The 23,759-nt window shown below is 43.0% G+C and overlaps 1 protein-coding gene across 3 annotated transcripts in view; it reads right to left on the bottom strand.

Annotated features, from left to right (window-relative positions):
* Window positions 1-23,759, bottom strand: part of LMBRD1 (LMBR1 domain containing 1) — a 270,632-nt gene that overhangs the window by 151,769 nt on the left and 95,104 nt on the right. For all 3 annotated transcript variants that reach the window (XM_073569390.1, XM_073569389.1, XM_073569388.1), the window contains exons 6-7: window positions 22,391-22,479; window positions 15,791-15,864 (exon numbers count right to left, since the gene is read on the bottom strand). In XM_073569390.1, coding sequence (XP_073425491.1) covers window positions 15,791-15,864; window positions 22,391-22,479 — 163 coding nt within the window. The remainder of the gene's footprint in view (window positions 1-15,790; window positions 15,865-22,390; window positions 22,480-23,759) is intronic.

Genomic DNA, 23,759 nt, shown 5'->3' with positions numbered 1-23,759 from the left:
CACACCATAGATGTACATAAAGAAGTTATGTGTAATAATGAGAAATGACACAGGGAAAAGTACTGGGAAATGCTTACTGAAATTTACTTCTTTGTACAAAAACCTTTGTTGAGGATGACCACTTCAAGATGCTGCCTGTATAGAGAATGTAGGCGCATGCATTTGTGCAGGTGTGATTTTTCTCCTATTCTTCCACACACAAGCTCTCGAAGGTTCTGTGGACTCCTATAAGCGCTGAGCTTTACGTCCTTCCATAAATTTTCCATTGGATTCAGGTCAGGTGATTCGCTGGTCCATTCTAGCAGCTTAATCATAGAATCTTAAGTTGGAAGGGACCTCCTGGGGCATCTGGTCCAACCCCCTGCTCAAAGCAGGAATTCGCTAACCATCCCAGTCAGATGTCTGTCCAGTCTCTGTTTGAAGACTTCCATTGAAGGAGAACTTACCACTTCTCGTGGCAGCTTGTTCCACTCATTGATCACTCTGTCAAAAAGTTTTTTCTAATATCTAATCTGTGTCTCCTCCCATTCAGTTTCATGCCATTGCTTCTAGTCTTTCCTTGTGCAAATGAGAATAAAGTTGATCCTTCTACAATGTGACAGCCCTTTAGATATTTGTAGACAGCTATTAAGTCTCCTCTCAGTCTTCTCTTTTGCAAACTAAACATTCCCAAATCCTGCAACCTTTCCTCATAAGACAAGGTTTGCAGGCCGTTCACCATTCTGGTTGCTCTTTTCTGAACTTGCTCCAGTTTGTTGATGTCTTTTTTAAAATGTGGTGCCCAAAACTGGACACAATATTCCAGATGAGGTCTGACCAAAGAGGAGTAGAGGGAAATAATGACTTCACGTCATCTAGACTGTATGCTTCTGTTAATACATCCTAGAATTGCATTTGCCTTTTTTGCTGCTGCATCACACTGTTGACTCATATTCAGTCTGTGATCTATTAGTATACCCAAGTCTATTTCACATGTGCTGTTGCTTAGCCCTATTCCTCCCATTCTGTATATGCTTTTTTGATTTTTATTGCCCATATGTAGTACTTTGCATTTTTCCCTGTTAAAAACCATTCTGTTAGTTGCTGCCCACTTCTCAAGTTTATTTTTATCTTTTTGAATCCTCTCTCTCTCTTCTCTAGTATTAGCTATCCCTCCTAGCTTTGTGTCATCAGCAAATTTTAATCAGATTACCCTCAATTCATTCATCTAAATCGTTGATAAAGATGTTGAACAATATAGGGCCCAGGACAGAGCCCTGTGGTACCCCACTTGAAGCATTCTTCCATCTGCATGTGCAGCCATTTACGACCACTCTTTGGGTCCGATCACTAAGCCAGTTATGAATCCACCTAACAGTTGCCTTGTCCATTCCATACTTAGTCATTTTTTCAATAAGGATTGTATGAGATACTTTGTCAAATGCTTTGCTGAAGTCAAGATATACTATCTACAGCATTTCCTTGATCCACCCAATCAGTGATTCCGTCATAGAAGGAAATTAAGTGAGTCTGACATGACTTATTAGTTACAAACCCATGCTGACTCTGTTTAATCACTTCATTCTTATCCAGGTACTGACATACATGTTGTTTAATAATTTGTTCAAAGATCTTTCCTGGTATAGAAGTCAGACTCACTGGCCTATAGTTCCCTGGGTCCACCTTCTTCCCCTTTTTGAAGATAGGAACAACATTTGCTCTTCTCCAGTCTTCTGCGACTTCTCCTGTTCTCCAAGAATTTTCAAAGATTATGGAGAGGGGGTTCAAAAATTTCTTCTGCTATCTCCTTCAATACTCTAGGGTGTAATTCATCTGGACCTGGAGACTTGAATTCATTTAGGTTAGCTAAGTGTTTCCTTTATTTTCTCAAACCAATTGAGAGTTTCCTTGGCTGCGTGTTTTGGATCAGTCTTTATGAAGTGCCCATTTTCATCATCCTGATAGATGACAACAGATTTTTAATCAAGAATAACATTTGTCTATTCATCTTCCCTTCAACTATATGAAGTTTACCAGTACTGTATGCTGAAAAACAACCCCACAGAAGGATGTTCCCACCTCCAAACTTCAATGCTGGTATGATGCTTTTGAGGTAATTTGTAGGTTTTTCTGTAGCTTTTCACTGGTGGTCCTTGGGTTTTGGACAACTATGCAAATTATTATTATTTTTTTAACTTCTCTGTCTGAAATCTTGCAGGGAGCACCTGGCCGTGGCAGGTTTATGGTGAAATGATTTTCTTTCCACTTCAGATTTATTTTTCCAACTGTGATCAGTAGTTTAGAGAATTCTTCTGTAAGCAATGCCATCAGTATATTTTGCAACAATAAAGTTGCAAGTGTTTTGAGACTGCTCAATGGTTTTACCAATCATGAGATGTTTCTTATGTGGTACCTTGGCAATGAGACACTATCAGTTGAACTTTTGCGCTCCTGTGGACCGGGTACACCCAGCATCCTACTATCAGTTGAACCGGCTGATAATTTTTCACTAACTGTCAAGATTGCCTTCTAATTAGTGATAGATTTCAGCTGGTATCATGACTTTACACATGGTTTTACACTTTTTTCATGTGGTCAATATTTTTTTCCCTGTGTCAATTCTCACTACACATAATTTCATTTATGTCCATTTATGGTTTGATTTCTTTGTCTGTGTGGATTGGATGGGCTGTTAACCAATATCTGGTGAACATGTCATATCAATAGCATCTTTAGAGATATATTTACTTAGAAAATTGGCAACATGTTTAGTACTTATTTTACCTGCTTCGAGATCAGTAAAAATCGGGTTAGTGTTCGTTGCATATAACCAGCATCTTACAGTTCTAACATCAGCATCCTAAAGGTACTGTCACACTTAGCGATGCACCAGCGATCCCAACAACGATATGACGCGGTCAGGATCGCTGGTGCATCGCTAAGTGATCGCTAGGCAGATCTCACCAGCGACATAGCAGCGGTCGGCGGTCGCTACTTACCTGTCAGACGAGGCGATCCTGACGTCCTCCCTCAGCAGGAAGCTGACGACGAGAAACGGCCCAGGACATTCTCACGCGATCAGCGTTGAGCAGCGGGGGAGCCGGTCGGAGGTATCACACATAGCAAAACCAGTGACGTTATAGTGATATCGCTTAGTGTGATGGGCCCTTAAGTCAGAACCTAACAATTTTAGCAAGTGTTGTGTATGTATGAAGGAGTACTATGTACCAAGGGATAGAACATGTAATCTAAAAAGCAGGACAAAGGCTCTGCAACAGAGTCACTTCCTAAAAGTATTGGATAACCCGGCAGTTTCTCCATGGATTTGTGAATTTTGGGAATAAATATCAGTATGGTTTTTTTCGGGAATATTCCACCATCTTTTTTTTGCTAGTTTTAGGCTAAGTGCACACGTAGCAGAAAATTTCTGCTTAAAAACCTGACTCCCTTCCCAGAAACCGCAGGTTTTTTTCTGCACGTTTTCCGAGCAAAAAACTTGCGGTTTTTATGAGTTATTTTCAACGCGGTTCCTGACACAGAACTAGCCAGAAATGCGGAAAAATCCGCAAAATTAATGAGCATGCTGCGTTTTTTTTACCACGAAGCGTTTTTTCCGAGGTAAAAAAACGCATCAGCAGGCACAGAAATTGCAAAATGCATAGAAATGAATGGGAAGCTTATTTTTAACGTTTTTATTGGCAAATCCGCTAAAAAAACGCTGTGTGTAAGCACAGCCTTATAGAAGATACTCCTTTTTCCACCACTGTCTAAAGCAGAGGTCTCAAACACGCATGCAGCCCCCCGAGACAGGCATCTGCGGCCCGCGGTGCGCCACATGTCTCACTCCCTGAGGCAGGGGGAAGGCACGCATTCAGGAGCATGCCATCTGCAATGGCTGTTCTGTGTGCACACTCTGCACAGGACCTGGGATGAGGTCACAGGAGGGGTGGAGTCAGAGGTCACATGATCACGGGTCTCCGTGTATGCAAGACGCTGCTGTCTGTGCTGGTTGTCATGGTGCTGGACGAAGGTAAGTTTGTGTGGGGTCAGGAGGGGTTTACAGGGTGGATGTAGCGGAGCCGCGCGTGTACGAGGTGTACGGAGCGGAGCCGCGCGTGTACGAGGTGTACGGAGCGGAGCCGCGCGTGTACGGAGCGGAGCCGCGCGTGTACGAGGTGTAAGGAGCGGAGCCGCGCTTGTACGAGGTGTACGGACCGGAGCCGCGCGTGTAAGAGGTGTACGGAGTGGAGCCGCGCGTGTACGAGGTGTACGGAGCGGAGCCGCGCGTGTACGAGGTGTACGGAGCGGAGCCGCGCGTGTACGAGGTGTACGGAGCAGCGCGTGTACGGAGCAGCGCGTGTACGAGGTGTACGGAGCAGCGCGTGTACGAGGTGTACGGAGCCGCGCGTGTACGAGGTGTACGGAGCGGAGCCGCGTGTGTACGAGGTGTACGGAGCGGAGCCGCGTGTGTACGAGGTGTATTAAGTTTGAAAGGAATGCGGCCCCCTAGCTCAAATTTTTTTTTTTATGTGCGGCCCATTTACTCTGCCGAGTTTCAGACCCCTGGTCTAAAGAGTTCCTAAGCTCTGTTATGCAAAATTTGGATTAGATTTCAACTGTACATACAAAGAGGAATCAAATCAGATTGCTGACGTTGTGACTCCTGAATGTAATAATTACGTGACAATCACGATATTGCCCCCCTCGTCTGTCGGTGTAATAATTAAGTCCCTACTGGAACTGAATCACGATACTGGAACAACAAGTAAATTCATCGTGCTTCCTTTTGATAATAAGAGGCAGTCGTCCATCCGAGCATTTAAGGCTCTAAGTATGACCCACTGTCGATGTTCAAGTGTTAATATAAACATTTCAAGAAATGTTGATCCTTCATCTGGGAGTCTGTAGATGAGTAAAATTGTGATGGCTTGGTCTACTGACATGTGAACACCAATGCATTCACAAGAGTTGGTTGGATCAAAAGGTAGCATTTATTTTTTTGGAATGGATTTGAAACAGCTATCCTACCGCTTTTTGTCCATGTCTCTCACGGTGTTCACCATTACTGAATTGTTGACTGGTTTAAAATGAGCAAAAATCTTTTTTTTTTTTTTCCTTTTATCACCCTCATCTACAGCCTCCTTTTGAGTCTCTTTAAAGGGAATCTATCACCCCATTTTCGGCCTATAAGCTGCGGCCACAGCCATCAAGGGCTTATCTACAGCATTCTGTAATGCTGTAGATAAGCCCCCGATGAAACCTGAAAGATAAGAAAAACACGTTAGATTATACTCACCGAGGGGCGGAGTCGGGTGCGGTGGGTGTCGTGGTCCGGTGCCTCCTATCTTCATACGATGCCGTTCTCCTCCTTACTTCTGCTGCGGCTCCTGTGCAGGCATACTTTATCTACCCTGTTGAGGGCAGAGTAAAGTACTGCAGTGCGCAGGCGCCGGGAAAGGTCAGAGAGGTCCCGCACCTGCGCACTGCAGTACTTTACTCTGCCCTCAACAGGGCAGGTAAAGTACGCCTGCGCAGGAGCCGAGGGAGAAGCAAGGAGGAGGACATCATCGTATTAAGCTGGGAGGTGCTGGATGGGACGGCGACACCCATTGGACCAGACCGAACAGCAGGGTGAGTATAATCTAACTCTTTTTTCTTATCTTTCAGGTTACACCGGGGGCTTATCTACAGCATTACAGAATGCTGTAGATAATCCCCTGATGGCTGTGACCACAGCTTATTGGCCAAAAATGGGGTTACAGATTCCCTTTCAAACTCCCCAGTGATCTTAACAAGTTTATCTGAGTGAGGTGTAGATGAGATGCAGACCCGGTAGGTTGGAGTTGAAAATATGAAATCAGCGGTGTATGTGTATTTTGGCATTGTAATACTTTCTGCATACAGGACCAAGGAGGAAGCTTTTATATTTTTAGGATATTTGTGTGTTGGCACTTCAAGTATTCCATGAATTCATGACATTTAAATGATGTCCAAATGAACATGAGATTCACATGTAAAATTGGTGAGGGGTCTATTTAATTTTTAGATGTGTAAATTGGGATTATGGGAAGAGCCATACACACTAAGAGTTAACGCAAACACACCACAACTAATTCATTGATGCGGTTAGACAGCCATCATCCTTATATTAAGGAATCCCTACTCGATAGGCAATTTTTCAGATTGCGACACAGTGTGAACAAGACTTTTATAGATCAATCATGTGAATTGGCAAGTAGATTATACCAACGTGGCCATCCTTTGGAAATTCAATACTTTGACAACATACACAAGCAAAAGTTAAAAGGTTTGCCATGTACTTTAAACATAGTCCAAAGAGCAATTCAGTGAGGTCAATAATCAATAAATATCGGTACATGATAGAAAGTGACCCTTTGCTATGGATTTTGCCATATAAGGACTGATGGTTATATTTAGCAGGAATAAGAGCTTGTGGGATATATTGGTAAAAGGCAGGTTCAGACATGCAGAAAAAGAAGACAGGCTTATTAATAATAATAAAAAAAACTTTACTGAAAGGAAATTATAAATGTAGATAACAAGTACCGAGATTATTTAGGTATAGTAAGAATCAAGTTAATGGGGGGGGGCTTATTTCCATAGACTCAATCAGCTTTTTACTAGCCAGAATGAATACATAGTGTATGCAACCATTTGTGACCGCGGTAAATTTCATATTGGCAAAACTATTTGTACCTTGCACAAACGTATTAGTGAGCACATACACTCACTGTCTGGAAAAGGTTCTCCCATGCTTATCAGCCGTATGAGAAAGGTTGATGTGGGAGGGGGAGATGACCAAATCCACATGCCTTTGTAGGATTGAATTTTACACAAATACCTAAAGATGGTGGCGACAGAATCAATAAGTTACTTAGAAGAATATGTTTCATTCACATGACTGAGGCCTTTGGGATCCATAGGGTTAAATGATCGCAATGATCCAAGTTCATTTCTGCTTAGCAGAGTATATTAGTGTCTCCTGTTCTTATTGTATGTCTGTGTTTCATATATAGTCTTATTTTTGATTAGTAAATAATAGTAATACATTTGCGGTAAATAATGTGTGCAATATGTTGTATAAGAGAGGAAGTACTAGCGATCTGTGAGCCAGAAGAAGCGTGTACTCAAGCGAAACAGCTATTGCTCAATTTACTCATGTCCCTGTCTGCAAGCCTGTGCTCGAAATAATGTGCACTTTAATGAAATTGCCACTTGCGAGTGCAGCTCTTCTTGCTTTCCTCAGAATATTCATGATCATTTACAAGTATCAAGCTGAGCGCCGCAAGACATGGCTATTATCTGATATATTTTTCTTGTAACTGGGTGTAGTGTTAGTGCCAGCATTTTTTCCTTTTTTTTGGTCCTTGTGCATATAGAAATTGACATTTGGTCAACAGGTGAAGAGTCTGTTTGATTCAAGAAGATCAGAGTGCAATTGACCTAGTACTGTACCAAGAGAACGGGATAGAGTGTGCAGAAATACATTGATTGGTAAAGTCCATGCAAAACTATTTACGGTATTTATGTCTCGTTATAAAACTTACAACAAAAAAATCTTTTTAATGTTTTAGTGCACAGTGGTACACTATGAGATCCAATCATACCATTGATATGTTTGATATGCTTACCATGACATAACCAACTTGTTTCTTTACACAGGATTCAATAGACATCTATACTAGTTCATTCCAGACTTTGTGTGCATGTGGATTTTTTTCAACACGGATACTCTGACAAGCGGCCTATATGTACGCTTGCGCATGCACCATCTCTATGACAACGGCTCGGCGCTTGTGTTCAATGACACCACAAGTTGGAACATCCATATGGTGATCGTGGCCAACAATGCAGGCGCCAGAGACCAGGCTGGGTGTGTCATAAACTCGATCACATGTTCACTGTGTGATTGGTCACATGGCTTATATGCCCCCTCAAACAAGCATTACTATTGGTCAGTCAGTACTTTGCACCAATGTTTAGATCACGTCTGTTTTACACACCCTCTTAGTCGAACACTATGATTCACTGATGAACACTATATAATAGCATCTATTCTCTCACCAAAACATGACTCCTGAAGTTTTAAACAAAACGTGCGTCGGAGCGGTGGGGATGCTATAGCAAGCAACTTTACATATATGTAAGTACACTTTTCATTCAAAAGTCTCTCCTGTTTAAACTTTTTAGGGATGATTAACTCTTAGTACTCTATTACCTCAGAATTGATGTCTTTAACAGCATCTCCCTGCACATTTGCTCATTAGCCTCTATGCTACTATCTGATTCACTTATTTGTTCCTTATTATTCTAAATAAAACCTATTTTTAAGGGGGTATACTCTATGGTTATTTGTTAACCTCTTCGACCGCTTACAATCTGGCTTCCGGTCACACCACTCCACTGAAACTGCCCTAAGGTCACCAATGACCTCTTAACCGCCAAGAGCAAGCGACACTACTCTGTCCTCCTCCTCCTGGACCTGTCGGCTGCCTTTGACACAGTGGACCATTCCCTATTATTGCAGACCCTCTCATCCCTCGGCATCACAGACTTGGCCCTATCCTGGATCTCATCATACCTAACAGACTGGACATTCAGCGTCTCCCACTCACACACCACCTCCTCACCTCGCCCCCTATCTGTCGGAGTCCCACAAGGTTCAGTCCTTGGGCCCCTGCTGTTCTCTATTTACACCTTTGGCCTGGGACAGCTCATAGAATCTCATGGCTTTCAGTATCATCTTTACGCTGATGACACACAGATCTACATCTCTGGACCAGATATCACCTCCCTACTAAACAGAATCCCTCAATGTCTGTCCACTATTTCATCCTTCTTCTCCGCTAGATTTCTGAAACTCAACATGGACAAAACAGAATTCATCATCTTTCCCCCATCTCACGTGACCCCCCCTACGAACCTATCAATTACAGTAAATGACTGCCCACTCTCCCCAGTCCCACAAGCTCGCTGCCTCGGAGTAATCATTGACGCTGATCTCTCCTTCAAACCACATATCCAAGCCCTTTCCACTTCCTGCCGACTTCAACTCAAAAATATTTCACGAATCTATTCATTCCTCACCCAAGAATCTGCAAAAACCCTAGTCCATGCCCTCATCATCTCTCTCCTTGACTATTGCAACCTCGTGCTCTGTGGCCTCCCCTCAAACACTCTCGCACCCCTCCAATCTATTCTAAACTCTGCTGCCCGACTAATCCACCTGTCCCCCCGCTATTCCCCAGCTTCTCCCCTCTGTCAATCCCTTCACTGGCTCCCAATTGCCCAGAGACTCCATTACAAAACCCTAACCATGACATACAAAGCCATACACAACCTGTCTCCTCCATACATCTGTGACCTCGTCTCCCAGTACTTTCCCGCACGCAACCTCCGATCCTCACAAGATCTCCTTCTCTACTCCCCTCTTATCTCCTCGTCCCACAATCGCATACAAGATTTCTCTTGCGCATCACCCCTACTCTGGAACTCTCTACCACAACATATCAGACTCTCACCTACCATCGAAACCTTCAAAAAGAGCCTGAAGACCCACCTCTTCCGACAAGCCTATAACCTGCAGTAACCACCGATCGACCAAACCGCTGCACGACCAGCTCTACCCTCGCCTACTGTATTATCACCCATCCCTTGTAGATTGTGAGCCCTCGCGGGCAGGGTCCTCTCTCCTCCTGTACCAGTTATGACTTGTATTGTTTAAGATTATTGTACTTGTTTTTATGTATACTCCTCCTTACATGTAAAGCGCCATGGAATAAATGGCGCTATAACAATAAATAATAATAATAATAACCCTCTCTTGCTTTCACAACGATGTATGGGTCTACATGATCAATAAACCAAAGCAAACATTTTACCAAGAGTGACTCTAGTAGATGTCCACTCACAGACTGCAACCCAAGATGAAATTTCATGAACTGCACCACATAGACTCTTCACAGAGGGAACACAAAATCCCAACACAATTCAATTAAAAGCAATGATTAGAAAAGCTCTGACATTATAGTTACCATCTTATAGCCAAAGTAGAAGTATTTAGAGGGAAAGACACACATAGTACACTGTACTCATAGTAGTTCAGTCAATACTTTTTCTTTATGCCAATGTGCTGCTATGGTGAAGTATCATGGGATTCATTTTTTCGCCTTACATCACAATGTTGAAGTGATTCGGTCACCCCTCAGAAACCATATTAAATCATCTATACAATAAAATAGGAGTCTTAGGTCCTATAAAACATCACATTAGTATTTTAGTATTTTATCCTTTAGTGGTCCAGTGCCTGAGAAGAATAGCTTTAATTTGCATGAAATGAAGGTGTTTCGGTCCACTGACGAGGCCAAAAGTTTGGGTGCACAGTTGCGTCCCCTCATTTTGAATGTTGAGGCTATGCCCCCATTTCTGATTTTCCAGAGCGACCACTGTCTGAATCTAACTCACGTGCGTGCCCATACTCACGGACTTTGCTTAAGCAAAGCGTCTGTGAAGACGTGCACACAGTGTGGGCTGGCGCATTCTCCCCCCCATGGATCCTCTCTGCGGATGCTGGTCACTTCACGTCTGGGCGTTGAGAACTTCCGCAAAGAGAAGCCAATGTGGAGAGTGCAACTGCCCACACTGTGTGCAACTGGCCTTTGACAGTGTCAGTGCTCATGTGCTAACATTCATGCGGAGTTCAGACAGAGATCATTTTGAGAAGTATTGTCAATCAGAAGCGGGGTTATGCCCTTAATAGTTAAAATTAGGGGGTATAATGGCACACTGAACTCTTGACCACACCAAGTGTGCACAGAAGCCTCCTCACTTGAATGCCAATTAAGATTATTTTAGAATAATCCACTGCACCACTAACCAGTACAGTGCTTGTATGAATTTTATAGGGGCCCAAGTCCCCTATAACACTATTGCTCAATATTGATTTTGGGAGTTGACAGACTCCCTTTGACTTGATGTCCAATATAGTCTACTCCTTGAAAGTTGCCTTTGAGTGAAGGCATGGTCATTGACAAACACTGATTTATGTCATAAATTCAGATTGTTTTTTTTAAATGATATTCCCATTTTACAAAAAAGATGGCACGTCCCAAGGGTATGCCATCAATTTATGATCAGTAGGGGGTCCAAGCTTTGGTAACCCCACCAATTCTGAATCACAATCACTTTCTTATGGCACAAAAGCTCTCCAGTGCTCCAGACTGTGTAGGGAGCTTCAACCCGACCCATTCAGCCCCTTTATTCAGAGGAGCAGAGGGAGACACCACCAATCACTATTACTTTTATTGCATTTAATTGACTATACTATATAAGTAAACATTTACGTAGAGACCTGTAATAACGCTCTATACCTTTTCATAGCACATACTCAAATTAACTGTATATATGTCTTCTCATAGTGTGCCATGCATGAGCAAACAGTGATATTTTGGTCTTTCGCAGAGGCAATTTACAATGAAGGAGTTAAAGAATACATCAGACGCAAATGTTATAATAAATATTGCAAAAATGGCAAACAAAAAAAAAACAACTCATTTTATGCTTTGCCTTTTGAGAAACAAATACAGAGAAGTCACGAGTCTGAGCATAAATTGAATAACACTGCCCCCTAGTGAGCATTTTAATAAAATATAACAACATTAATAGGTTTGAAAATAAGAGACATTTCTGGTAAAAGGCGCAAGACGGAGGGTAAAAAGCAATCATTCAGGGGAAACTTTTATATTTGCTTAGACAGAAAACCTATTTGTGTAAGCAAATCCTAAATGACCCTGCAATGTCGTATTATTGGGCATTGGCTGACTACTATGCGTTTGGTGAATTAGAGTACCATTGCCTTTCATGTTAAGCAATATATGTAAAAGCAATGGCCGCATTAAAACCTACAAATCTTAAGTGATACAAACACTTCTAAATCAGCCATAACATTAAACCTTCCTGCCTAATATTATGCAGGTTCTATGTGTGCCACTAGAACGGTCCTGACCGGTGAAGTCCACAAGACCTGCGAGGGTGTCCTGTGGTATCTAGTAGCAAGATCCTTCATAACCCTTTAAATGGCTGAGTAGCATGTCAATGGATCAGACTTGGTTTTCCAGCAAATCCCACAGACGATTAATTTGATTGATAACTGTTGAATGTGGAAGACAAATGAACACTTCGAACTTTATCATGTTTCACAAACCATTACTGAACAATGTTTCAAAGTAGCAGAGCACCTCATTCAATATTAAGGTAGGTGGTACATAGTAAAGTGGCATTAAAGGGGTTGTCCACTACTAGGACAATCCCTTCTTGATCTGAGCATTTGCCCTGTGCAAATATTAAAAAAGCTTATACTCCCCTTCGGTGCCTGCGCCGTTGCAGCGGCATCGGCACTTGTGTTCCATCGTGCCAACTTGAGTGCCAAAACCAAAGATTCAAATAATAAAAGACTGACAGCTACTTGTAAACAGAATACTGGTCTGAACAGGTGCATACAAAGAGTAGTCATCTCCATACATAAAGTTGCGCTCTGTAACGCTGTAGCATTTAAACTCTAAATATATGAAATGTAATTGCATTACTGCTGTAGAACATAGGAAAAAAACGAAAATACTTCGCCCATAATTTAGCCAATTCACGCATGCCCAGCAGCCACGACAAGGCGATCTTCTTTTGCTGGGAACCATTCCCAATGTGATTTCCTGGGCTGTGATAGCCTACATTTATATGGGTAGGTAGGTCCCTGCTCTGATTAAAACAGTCATAAGCTGATGGATGGGTGGAGTGCTCAGTACTCAGCACAACTCCTATTTTCTTCCTATTTTCTATAGCAGTAATGCTACTTAGGTTTCATATATTTCATGTTTATATGCTAAGACCAAAGGTTTCCCAGCAAAAACATTGCCCAAGGCCAGCTTCTTCTAGCATGTTTCTTCCAATAGTGGAATATAAGGCCAGTGAAGAACATGCAACCTGGTTGTCCACATTGACATATGAAGAAATCATGACAAGTCAGGCCAGGCCACCTTGCTCCAAGGTTTAGCATTGATGTGCACCTTCCCACTGTAGGCGTTTTTGATTGATGAACATCAGTCAGCACAGTCTTGCAGCATGTCACAGCCCAAAAAGCATCCATACCATCAATGATCATCACCTGTAATTCTATACCTATCAATATACAGTGTACAATACAGGACTTTGTAAAATACTGCTGATATTTTTGTTCACAGGAGAAAGAGCAAACTAGTTCTGTTGTGGAATTGCAGATTTCATCAACATCAGTGAACAAGGTGGAAAAGAATTATGCCTGACACGGCATTGCTACCCCTACACTGGTCCTGCCTAAATCCTCTGATCATGCCTCCCAGGGTATCAATCACATCTTCAGTACAATCAACATCTGGGCAGAAACGCCAGCATGTCATCCGCATGCATGAGATTTCCAGCTATCCTACCAGGACTGTGATTGTATTGTATCAGTCATGGCATGGGAAGATTAGAGAATTCCAGGCAGGACTACAGTAGACAGTCTGTAGATGTACAGGGACTTGACTGCAGTGGACTGAAAGAATGGTTGTCCAGAGAAGAAGAGGTGAGCACTACCATGAGTCCTGTGTCATGCCAACAATAAGCCGTCATAAGACCATTTATATGTAGGGTTGCTCTTTTTTCAGGGGAGTTGGCTCACTCACAATCTTGCCTAAGAATACTATTATTAAGAATGGCATGTTGCTGTTCAGGTTCGGCTGCCTGAACACCGGGTGTTTGTTGCGCTGTACCGTGCATGGCAAACACCGCTCCTAGGTGTGCCTTTTCTCGGCAGCTACGGGCTGCTATTTTTAGGCTGGGGGGGCAATATCTATGGCCCCTTACCAGCCTGAGAATACCAGCCCCCAGCTGTCTGCTTTAGGAAGGTTGGTTGTCAAAGAATGAGGGGGCCTCACGCCGTTTTTTTTTTAAAATTATTTATTTAAATAATTAAAAAACAGCATGGGGACCCCTCTATTCTTGCTAACTAGCCTTGCTGAAGCTGACAGCTGAGGGTTAACAGCCCCCAGCTGTGAGTTTTGTCCGGCTGGTTAGCAAAAATACAGGGGAACCCATGACGCTTTTTTTTTTTTTTTTTTTTTTTTTTAATTAACTATTTATTGACAGTGCAGGAGGGGCTGATGAATACTCCTACACTCACTGAAATTAGCGGGTAGCAGGTTTTGGATGATAGCATCAGTAGTCCCATCCGCTGACACCAGTGACCGAAGGTAAACTTTATACCTCTGATCACAGCTGACTGTGTTTGACAGCATGGGAACCACGGCTCTCTGACCGGCAGGGATGATCAGAATCGGTTTTTGCCACGCTGTCCTGCACATAACAGCGCAGCAAACACTGGATGTTTGGGCCCTCCATTCAAGTGAATGGGGTCTGAGTTCGAATTCGGGTCCAGGTACTGTTCTGGCACCCGAACCCAAGCTTTTTGTAACTTTTCGGCCGAACCCGCCAGACCCGAACATCCAGGTGTCTGCCCATCTCTAATGGTATCTAATCATCCTCCAAGAGCAACTTCTCCCAATGACCCAGGAGCAATTTGGTGATGAACAATGCTTTTTCAAGCATGATGCAGCAACATCTCACAAGGCAAAAGTGATAACTAAGGCCGGTTTCACATTAGCGCTTTTTAAGCGCACGCATGGCCGGGGGTAGCTCCGCCCCCGAGCCGGCTCTCTGCCCGGCGTGCCCGCCCCTTGCTTGTAGCGCCGCCTCCTAGCGGACAGCGGCGCCTGCGATCGGCGCACCCTATCTTTAGCATAGGGTGCGCAGATCGTGCGCAGGCTGTGCGCTAGTTGCGCTTTGACCTGCGCTGCGCACTTCTGACGGTGCGCCGTGCGCGCCAAAATCCGAAAAGTTCGATTTTGGCGCGCACGGCGCACCGTCAAAAGTGCGCAGCGCAGGTCAAAGCGCAACTAGCGCATGGCCTGCGCACGATCTGCGCACCCTATGCTAAAGATAGGGTGCGCCGATCGCAGGCGCCGCTGTCCGCTAGGAGGCGGCGCTACAAGCAAGGGGCGGGCACGCCGGGCAGAGAGCCGGCTCGGGGGCGGAGCTACCCCCGGCCGTGCGTGCGCTTAAAAAGCGCTAATGTGAAACCGGCCTAAGTGAAACACATTGAAATTTTGGGTCAAAAGACAGGAAACTCCTATTGAGAATCTGTTCCAAAGACTGGTGCTGGTGGACAAACAAAAACAGAGAATGTAATAAACTTCAAGCACTAAATTAGACAAGTGTAGGGTACGATCTGTCAGGATTTGACTCAGAAGCGGATACTCGGGCATGCGAGGTCAATTGCAGAAGACTTAAAAAATTAGGGTCAAAATGAGTCTTTATATAAAGGTTTGTCTATAAAAGTGTAAAAACGTATGACATGCTTATCTAAAGACACTAAAGCAGCAAACCGTCAGTCTCAAAACTTTTGACCACGACTGCAGTGTTGGGGGTTGCGATACCCTGTAGATTTGCAGTCTAGCACATTAAAGACTTCATTTTTAAAACATCGTTCCATTATGCTCCTTAAAAAGCCCATAGGTTCCTTTTAAAAAGTTCACAAAAAACTATAATTAAAAAAAAAATAAATGACATAATCAGCACTTGGAATAAATTGCATAAATTTATTGAAATCGTAGTACAATCAGGAAACAAAATTGAAATTTTGCCACAACAAGAAAACAAATAGATGAAAAATAGAATAAATGTGGCCTTCAGGACACTAAAGTAGAAATTAAGGAAAACTTACTGTGTAGGTGATTGCAGCCAACATTCCTATCAAGGTCAAGGAGCTGATGGAAAATGACAGGCCATCCAAACCATCTGAAAAACAATTTGTCTTATGCGGTGACAACTCTCATGAAAGGAACATAATAGATTATCTTTTGCTAGTGTTATTGCTGTTCCAAATTACAAGCATCATGCAATCCGCTCAACAATTATTTACATACAAAAGACATCTCTTTTATATGGAGCACAAAACAAATAGACGAGAACTGGTCCACATATGGCAGGCAAATCAATATAAAAATTTAAAAAAAAAAAATCTGTGTAAATAGAAAAAAAATACCTTTTTTTGTTTTACTAAACTAAGAAGAAAATACAATTGTGGCATTGAATATACTGTATATACACCATATTATTCTTTACCAATTCAGCAATGCCTACATGACCATCATTCCATGTCCATATCAATAAGCAGATGGCAATGCAATAAACTGAAGGAGAAAAGTAAAAAAAAAAAAAATAGAAAACAAAGTGGGACATGGTTTCAGGAATATTGACCGAGACCATACTATTTTCTGTATTTACATACTAGGAGAAGACTGGCATCTGGAGAGGTGGCGAGCCTGAACAGGGGCAGCGGTCAGAGGTCAATCAAACAATAAACGCAAAGAAGAGCTACTGAAAGGGAGAAGGAAAGTAAGAAAAAAACAATACACCTAAAGCTTGAAGAATCCTCTGGGAGCAGCAATTATGAAGGCTTTCGCCAAGTTGGGATTGAGAAACAGCTGTGCTCCTTCTAAGCAGCTGAACAAGAAGTAATGGCATATGTGTTTATCTAATCTACACTAAGTTGTCAGCTGCATTAACCCTTCAGAGAGGTAAATTGATTCTGTGAACCTTGGGAATAGATCGGATCTTGCTTTAGGGCAGCTTTCGTTTTTTTTTTTTTTAATTCATTTTTGATGAAAAGCCAAAAATGAATCTAACAGAAAGGTAATGTGTAAGTCTCGTTTTTAACTTCAGCAGCTTTTCAAATCATTTACTGGTTTGGGCTCCTAATAGTGCATAAAAGGTGCAGGTCTGATTACAACCTAGAAAGAAATGGCAGAGGATAGGGGAAAAAATAACTTCTTTCTAGAAGCAGTGCCACTATTGCAGGAGAGTCTCAATCAAGTAGCAGATCTGCAGCCTATCTGAAGTGTCCGTGCCATCAGGTACATGACAGGTTCCCTTTAAATGTACAACAGAAAAAAAAAAAAAAAAAAAAAGCTATTAAAGGGAATCGGTCACCACATTTGAACTAACTAAATTATTAATATGGGTGCACAGGTTATAGAACGCTGAAAACAGTCCTGTGTGTCTCATCAGCTGTGTTGTTATAGATAAATCCTCTTAATTCTTTATATAAATTACCTTTTCCAGGCTGTGAGCAGGATGTTGCCTGGAAGATAACTCTGCCTCCAGAGCTTATTATACATGAAGGGGGAGTTAACAGGGTGATGTGTAATGGCCGCTCTCTGCTCTCCTGATCTCACTGCAGAGCTGAGTATGATGATAACTGACACATCTGCAGGTTCCTCTCAGCTTTAGCTTCCATCTCACAGGCAGACAGGGTTGTAATATTGTTGCAATACAGCAGAGCTCAGAGAGAAAAAGCAAAAAAATGTGTTTGCAAGAAGAAAAATTTCATTTCTCCTGTTCGGTGTTGGTTACTTGTCTCACTGGTAACTCCCCCTTCATGTAAAACAAGCTCTGGAGGCAGAGTTATCTTCCAGGCAACATCCTCCCCAGAGTCTGGAAGAGCTCATTTATATGAACTGATAAAAGATGATTTTTCAACAACACTTCAGATATGAGGCATACAGGTAAGACTTTTCCAGCATTCTATAACCTGTATGGCCATACTAATAGTTTAGATAGGTAAAGTTTGGTGACAGATTAGCCCCATATCTGAAGGGTAAAGGCAGTCTGCAGGTTAATAGCGTTTAGCGTTATTAATCCGACGCCCACACTTAGCCTAATGCTGCCGGGAGAAAATGAACTTTATTTCCCCCAGCAGCGTTCGGATTTCAGTCACGGGGGCAGTGCCAGCTTAGTCACAGCTCGGTGGCTGTAACCATGCCCCCCCCCCCCGTCCTGGCTGACACTGGCTCTACATTAGAGTCAGCTCAGTCAGGGCTGGGTGCACGCTTACAGCAGTAGCTCTGTATTCTCAGAGCGGTGACTGAACCTGGTGCCGCCACCATGACTGAAATATCGGAATGCTGCAGGGGGGAATAAAGTTCATTCTCTCCCTGCAGAGGTCGGCACCATGCATGCGCTGGGCAGGATAGCAACGCTATGAACCTGCAGATTAACCCCATATCTTCAGGTTAATATTTTTTCTGGTGACAGGTTCCCATTAAATGATCGGCTGCTAGATGATGTGGAATCTGCCAGAGAAAGAAGTGCACTTTGCAGTGGCTGCCTCTGCGTGACCTCCTCGATCTAATATATAAAGCTCAAAGTGTGTATGTATGTATGCGCGTGTGTGTGTGTGTGTGTGTGTATGTCCGGGATAGGCATCCGCACCGTCGCAGCTACAGCCACAAAATTTGGCACAGTCACACGTCTGGACCCCGAGAGCGTCCTAAGCTATGTTGTGAGGCAAAATTTTAACCCCGCATGTTCCAATTCACCAAACAATTTTGCCCCTATCTACATACTGGGGGAAAAAGTGTGTGTGTGTGTGTGTCAAGCCCCGCCCCTCATTGTGATGTCATAATGCCCCTATTTGCATACTGGGGAAGCAGTGTGTGCGTATCAAGCCCCGCCCCTCATTATGATGTCACAACGGTTGCCATGGCGACGCTGATGTCATCATAGGTCGCAAGCCCCGCCGCCGCTCATTATGATGTCATAATGGTTGACTATGGGACGGAGGATGTGTGATGGGTATATGGGCACTGGACTATGGGATGGAGGATATGTATGACGGGTATATGGGCACGGGACTATGTGATGGCGGATATGTATATGGGCACGGGACTATGGGATGGAGGATGTGTGATGAGTATATGGGCATTGGACTATGGGATGGAGGATATGTATGACGGGTATATGGGCACGGGACTGAGATGGCGGATATGTATGATGGGTATATGGGCACGGGACTATGGGATGGAAGATATGTATGATGGGTATATGGGCATGAGACTATGAGATGAAGGATGTGTGATGGGTATATGGGCACTCGACTATGGGATGGCAAATATGTATGATGGGTATATGGGCATGGGACTATAGGATGGAGAATATGTATGATGGGTATATGGGCATGGGACTATGGGATGGAGGATGTGTGATGGGTATATGGGCACTGGACTATGGGATGGAGGATATGTATGATGGGTATATGGGCACGGGCCTATGGGATGAAGGATGTGTGATGGGTATATGGGCACTCGACTATGGGATGGCAAATATGTATGATGGGTGTATGGGCATGGGACTATGGGATGGAGGATGTGTGATGGGTATATGGGCATGGGACTATGGGATGGAGGATGTGTGATGGGTATATGGGCACGGGACTATGGGATCGAGGATAATTATAATTTGCTACAACTAACCACAGTTAGTTACTATCCCCGGGCAGCGCCGGGCTCTTCAGCTAGTTATGTATATAGTACAAAGCTGTTTAGTTTTGTTTTCTTGATGCAAAACCAAACTGAAATAAGAAAAAATAAATAAGAGGGTGAAGATACATCTCCGGCTGTTTTTTTTTGCCTTCAGTGCTGGAGTGGCGCTTCTATTTAAAGGATCCTGATCCCGTTCTACTTATCCTCTGGCGTCTTCACCTTACATCACCGCCGCATTGGTCCCGCGGCGCCATCTTGTGACCGCAACTTCTGGCTGGCCAGAAGTCAAAAGTTTTGTCACTAGCTCTTAATGTAAGTCTGTTAGAGCCAGAATGAAGGTCTCATAGACTTGCATGGAAGAGTGACCTCTGGCTCGCTTCATGAGACACTCGAGAAGCCGGCAGGTCACAAACTGCCAAAGACCAAATGGAAGCGGCAGTAATAAAAGGTGAAGGGACCTTAGATTAGAAGCACTACGCCAGTATTTTTTTTTTTTTTATTATTTTAGCCCTGGAGTGGTGCTTTCACTAAAATTTTTGCATGTAGGTTGAAAATTCTGCATAATACCACTTACCAGGTTTATATACAATGTCAGGGAACCTGTCACCCCCCCAGGGTGTTTTTCAGTTAAAGAGCCACCTTCAGCAGCACTAAGGCTGCATTCTGTGAAGGTGGCTCTTCTGTTTCTGACCCCCAGTAACACTGAAATATCAACTTTTATAACTAGGTCCTCATACCTGTAATGCGTCCCATAGGCATGGTGTGTCCCCCCTGTATCGGCCGCCTACCATCCGTCCATCATGCCCCTTGTCTTGTGTCTGGGCGCCGCCCACCATCCGTCTATCATGCCCCTCTGCGCCGCTGCCTCCTCCTCCTGATTTGCATGCTGGCGTTTGCGCTGTGACAAGAGAACCGGCATCAGGTTATTGTGCCTGCGTGTTGCGGAGGCCCCAGATCCTGCCCCGCAGTGTGTTATGATGTATTCAAACTGCGGGGCAGGGGGCCTCCGCAACATGCAAGCGCAATAGCCTGATGTCGGTTCTCGGGCAGCGTGCACTGCGCATGCCCGAAAACTCTTGTCACAGCGCAGGTGCCAGCATACAAATCAGGAGGAGGCAGTGGCGCACAGGGGCATGATAGACGGATGGTGGGCAGGACCCAGACACAAGACAAGGGGCATGATGGATGGATGGTAGGCGGCTGATACAGGGGGACATACCATACCTATGGGACACATTACAAGTATGAGGACCTAGTTACAAAATTCGATATTTCAGCGTTACTAGGGGTCAGAAACCGAAGAGCCACCTTCACAGAGTGCAGCCTTAGTGCTGCTGAAGGTGGCTCTTTAACTTAAAAACACCCTGGGGGGGTGACAGGTTCCCTTTAACACTTTCCCACTTTTCCTCATTTTACATAACAGAGACAATAGTTGTTCTAGTTTTACTTTCATACGTGTTCCTCATAGATGAGGACATTGTTATGCATACGACACACGGCAAAGACATTTTCCAAATGTCCAAAGACATTTTGTTACATGGCCCAGGGCTGATTAGTGAAATATGACAGTGATGATGACTGGTGGGTGATCAAAGAAGGTGGGGAAAAAAAATGTATCTTCACTCTTACACATTCTTCTTTCCTACTTTGTTGCTAGATATGATTTACGATGGGAAGCTGCAGCTTATTGCTTTGTGTTATTGTTCTGCAAACACTTATAATAACAATCATACTGTGTATTCACCAGATGATGGCAAAGTAACGTAGAATTAAGGAGCTGGTCAATCAAAATAAAGAGTCAGCAGGAACTTTTAGGAAGCCAGGGAAAATATGCATGCACTGACATCTATATAAATGGATTTAAAAAAAAAAAAAAAAAAGTTGTGTACTTGCAGTAATCTTTCAACACGACTGGCAACATGGCTTCTGGGATTATTCTAACCCTGTTATTTATTAGTGTACGTCATGGCCCAGTTTCCAGTTAAGGCCAGATGATGGACCACTTATACTAGTACAGGATTTTTTGTTAAACTATCTCCCGTTCCAAACAAACACATTTCATACTGTGCACAAATATCAATATATTGATAGTTATAAAGATCTTTTTAACTGTATACATATAAAAAGCAGTTAGTAGTTACATATAAATTAATGACATTTATGTGCTATTTTATTCAATTATTACAATTTGATCACTTCAGTAAAAAAAATAAATCATAGTTCCCTGTCACAGAATAAACCCCAAAAGAGTGTCTGCATAGAGAGTAGTAATAGTTCATCAGGCTGCTAGATTAAAATCCAAAGTCCATCAACTACAGTTGGCATAGTAGCCGCAGTGTACATGCCCCTATGCATCAATTTCTATATTTTCTACATTATGCATTGGACGAACATAACCCCCTCCGAAGCCTTGCACTCTATTAACCCATCTTTCCAACAGCACCAACGCTGTTTTGCTATTTTTACACAAATACAATTTCAGCGTTATAAAATCTCTAAAGTCTTCTTGCGAGTGCGGTTGATTTTCGTATGACTGACTACTTGGGTTATCACCTAGTTCAACCAGCGCCTTCCTAGCACTCTGAGTGCACACCAAACTTCTCCACGCTAATGTCTGTGATGAGCACTTCATGAAAACCGATGTTCTTACAGGGAGGATGGGCCCCATCAGGTCTCTCAGGACCTGGTCTCTCAGGACCTGGTCTCTCAGGACCTGGTCTCTCAGGACCTGGTCTCTCAGGACCTGGTCTCTCAGGACCTGGTCTCTCAGGACTTTATAGACCTGCTCAATAAAACACTCAGTGTCAAAAACAGAAGAAACCAAAAGGCAGCCCACCATAGAGACTGAAGGCATCAACAAGGAAGTCCAGCCAGTACTGGGTGTCTAATTTTTGTGAGGATAATTACACTAAAGAACAAAGAAAAAAGCAAAATCTGACAAGCAATAAGCTATTAATAATTAGATAAATAATACATTTGATGAATGTAGGAAAAACACTTACAACTGCTTCCAAGCTCTTGAAAGAGAATCTTGATTTTCTCAATCTCAGAGATGTTTTTGCCTGAAGGAATATCCAGTGGTGCAAATGCACTAAAAACAAAATCAATAATTATATATGACAGCCAGCGCTTTGTTTCAGTTTTTTTTTTTGGGGGGGTAAAAATAAAAAACAAAGCTAAAAGAAGACATGCTACATTTCTCACTAGACACAAACAGATAAATTATTCAGTAACACATATACATCTCGAAACCAGAACCAAGTAACTATTAGAATGTCAGATTTACCAGACAACACCTAAAGCACGACTCCAGCATATTTTTTTCCAGACAGGGCTGGAGTGGCTATTTATATGTAAGCCCCCTCATCCCAGTTATACAGTGGTGAAAATAAGTATTACATGCACTGCCAATTTTGCATATTTTCCCACCTACAAAGAATGGAGAAGTCTGTAATTTTTATTGTAGGTACGCTTTAACTGTGAGACAGAAAAAAAAATCATATTGTATAATTTTTACGCTAAATGAATTTGCATTTTCTTGCAGTTGCAAATTGCCTCTTCAGAAAGAAAGAGGACTTTTACTCTACAGCGACACCTATTGGTAGTAGCGATCCTACAAGTCACAATCAACCCTTTAACGAGTCTTGTAATATGACTTAGGATAAAAGCCAAATCAGAATCTCAATTTTCAGACACAGTGTTTCGGGCTATTGGCCCTCGTCAATGCAAAGTATGAGATCTGATTTGGCTAGGTGAGAGGCTCTGGACTGAGGTCTAAGGGGTAAGATTTCTCCTTGTGGAGAGTGACATATCAGCTCTGGCTTGTCAAGGTAAGGAGGCTTATTCGCCATGCAATGATCCTCTGGGAAATTTAATATGCAAATTGCCTCTTCTCATTTTATTGCATGAAATAAGTATTTGATACAATCGAAAAAATAACTTAATATTTGGTACAGAAACCTTTGTTTGCAAATTACAGAGGTTAGACATTTCCTGTAGCTCTTGACCAAATTTGCACACACTGCAACAGGGACTTTGTCCCACTCCTCCATAGAGATCTTCTCCAGATCTTTCAGGTTTCAGGACTGTAGCTGGGTAATATTGAGTTTCAGCTCCATACAAAGATTGTCTATTGGGTTCAGGTCTGGAGACTGGCTCCAGGACCTTGAAATGCTTCTTACAGAGCGCCTCCATAGTTGCCCTGCTGTGTTTCGGGTAATTGTGATGCTAGAAGACCCAGCCATGACCCATCTTCAATGCTCTTATTGAGGAAAGGAGGTTGTTGGCCAAAATCTTGCAATACATGACCCCATCCATCCTTTCCTCAATACGATGCAGTCATCTTGTCACCTTTGCAGAAAAGCATCTTCA

Source organism: Dendrobates tinctorius, unplaced genomic scaffold, assembly GCF_039654945.1.
Source record: "Dendrobates tinctorius isolate UK_male_01 unplaced genomic scaffold, ASM3965494v1 ptg000024l, whole genome shotgun sequence".
Lineage (NCBI taxonomy): Eukaryota > Metazoa > Chordata > Amphibia > Anura > Dendrobatidae > Dendrobates > Dendrobates tinctorius.
The sequence above is the reverse complement of the archived record's forward strand: the minus strand, read 5'-3'. Positions and strand labels throughout refer to the sequence as shown.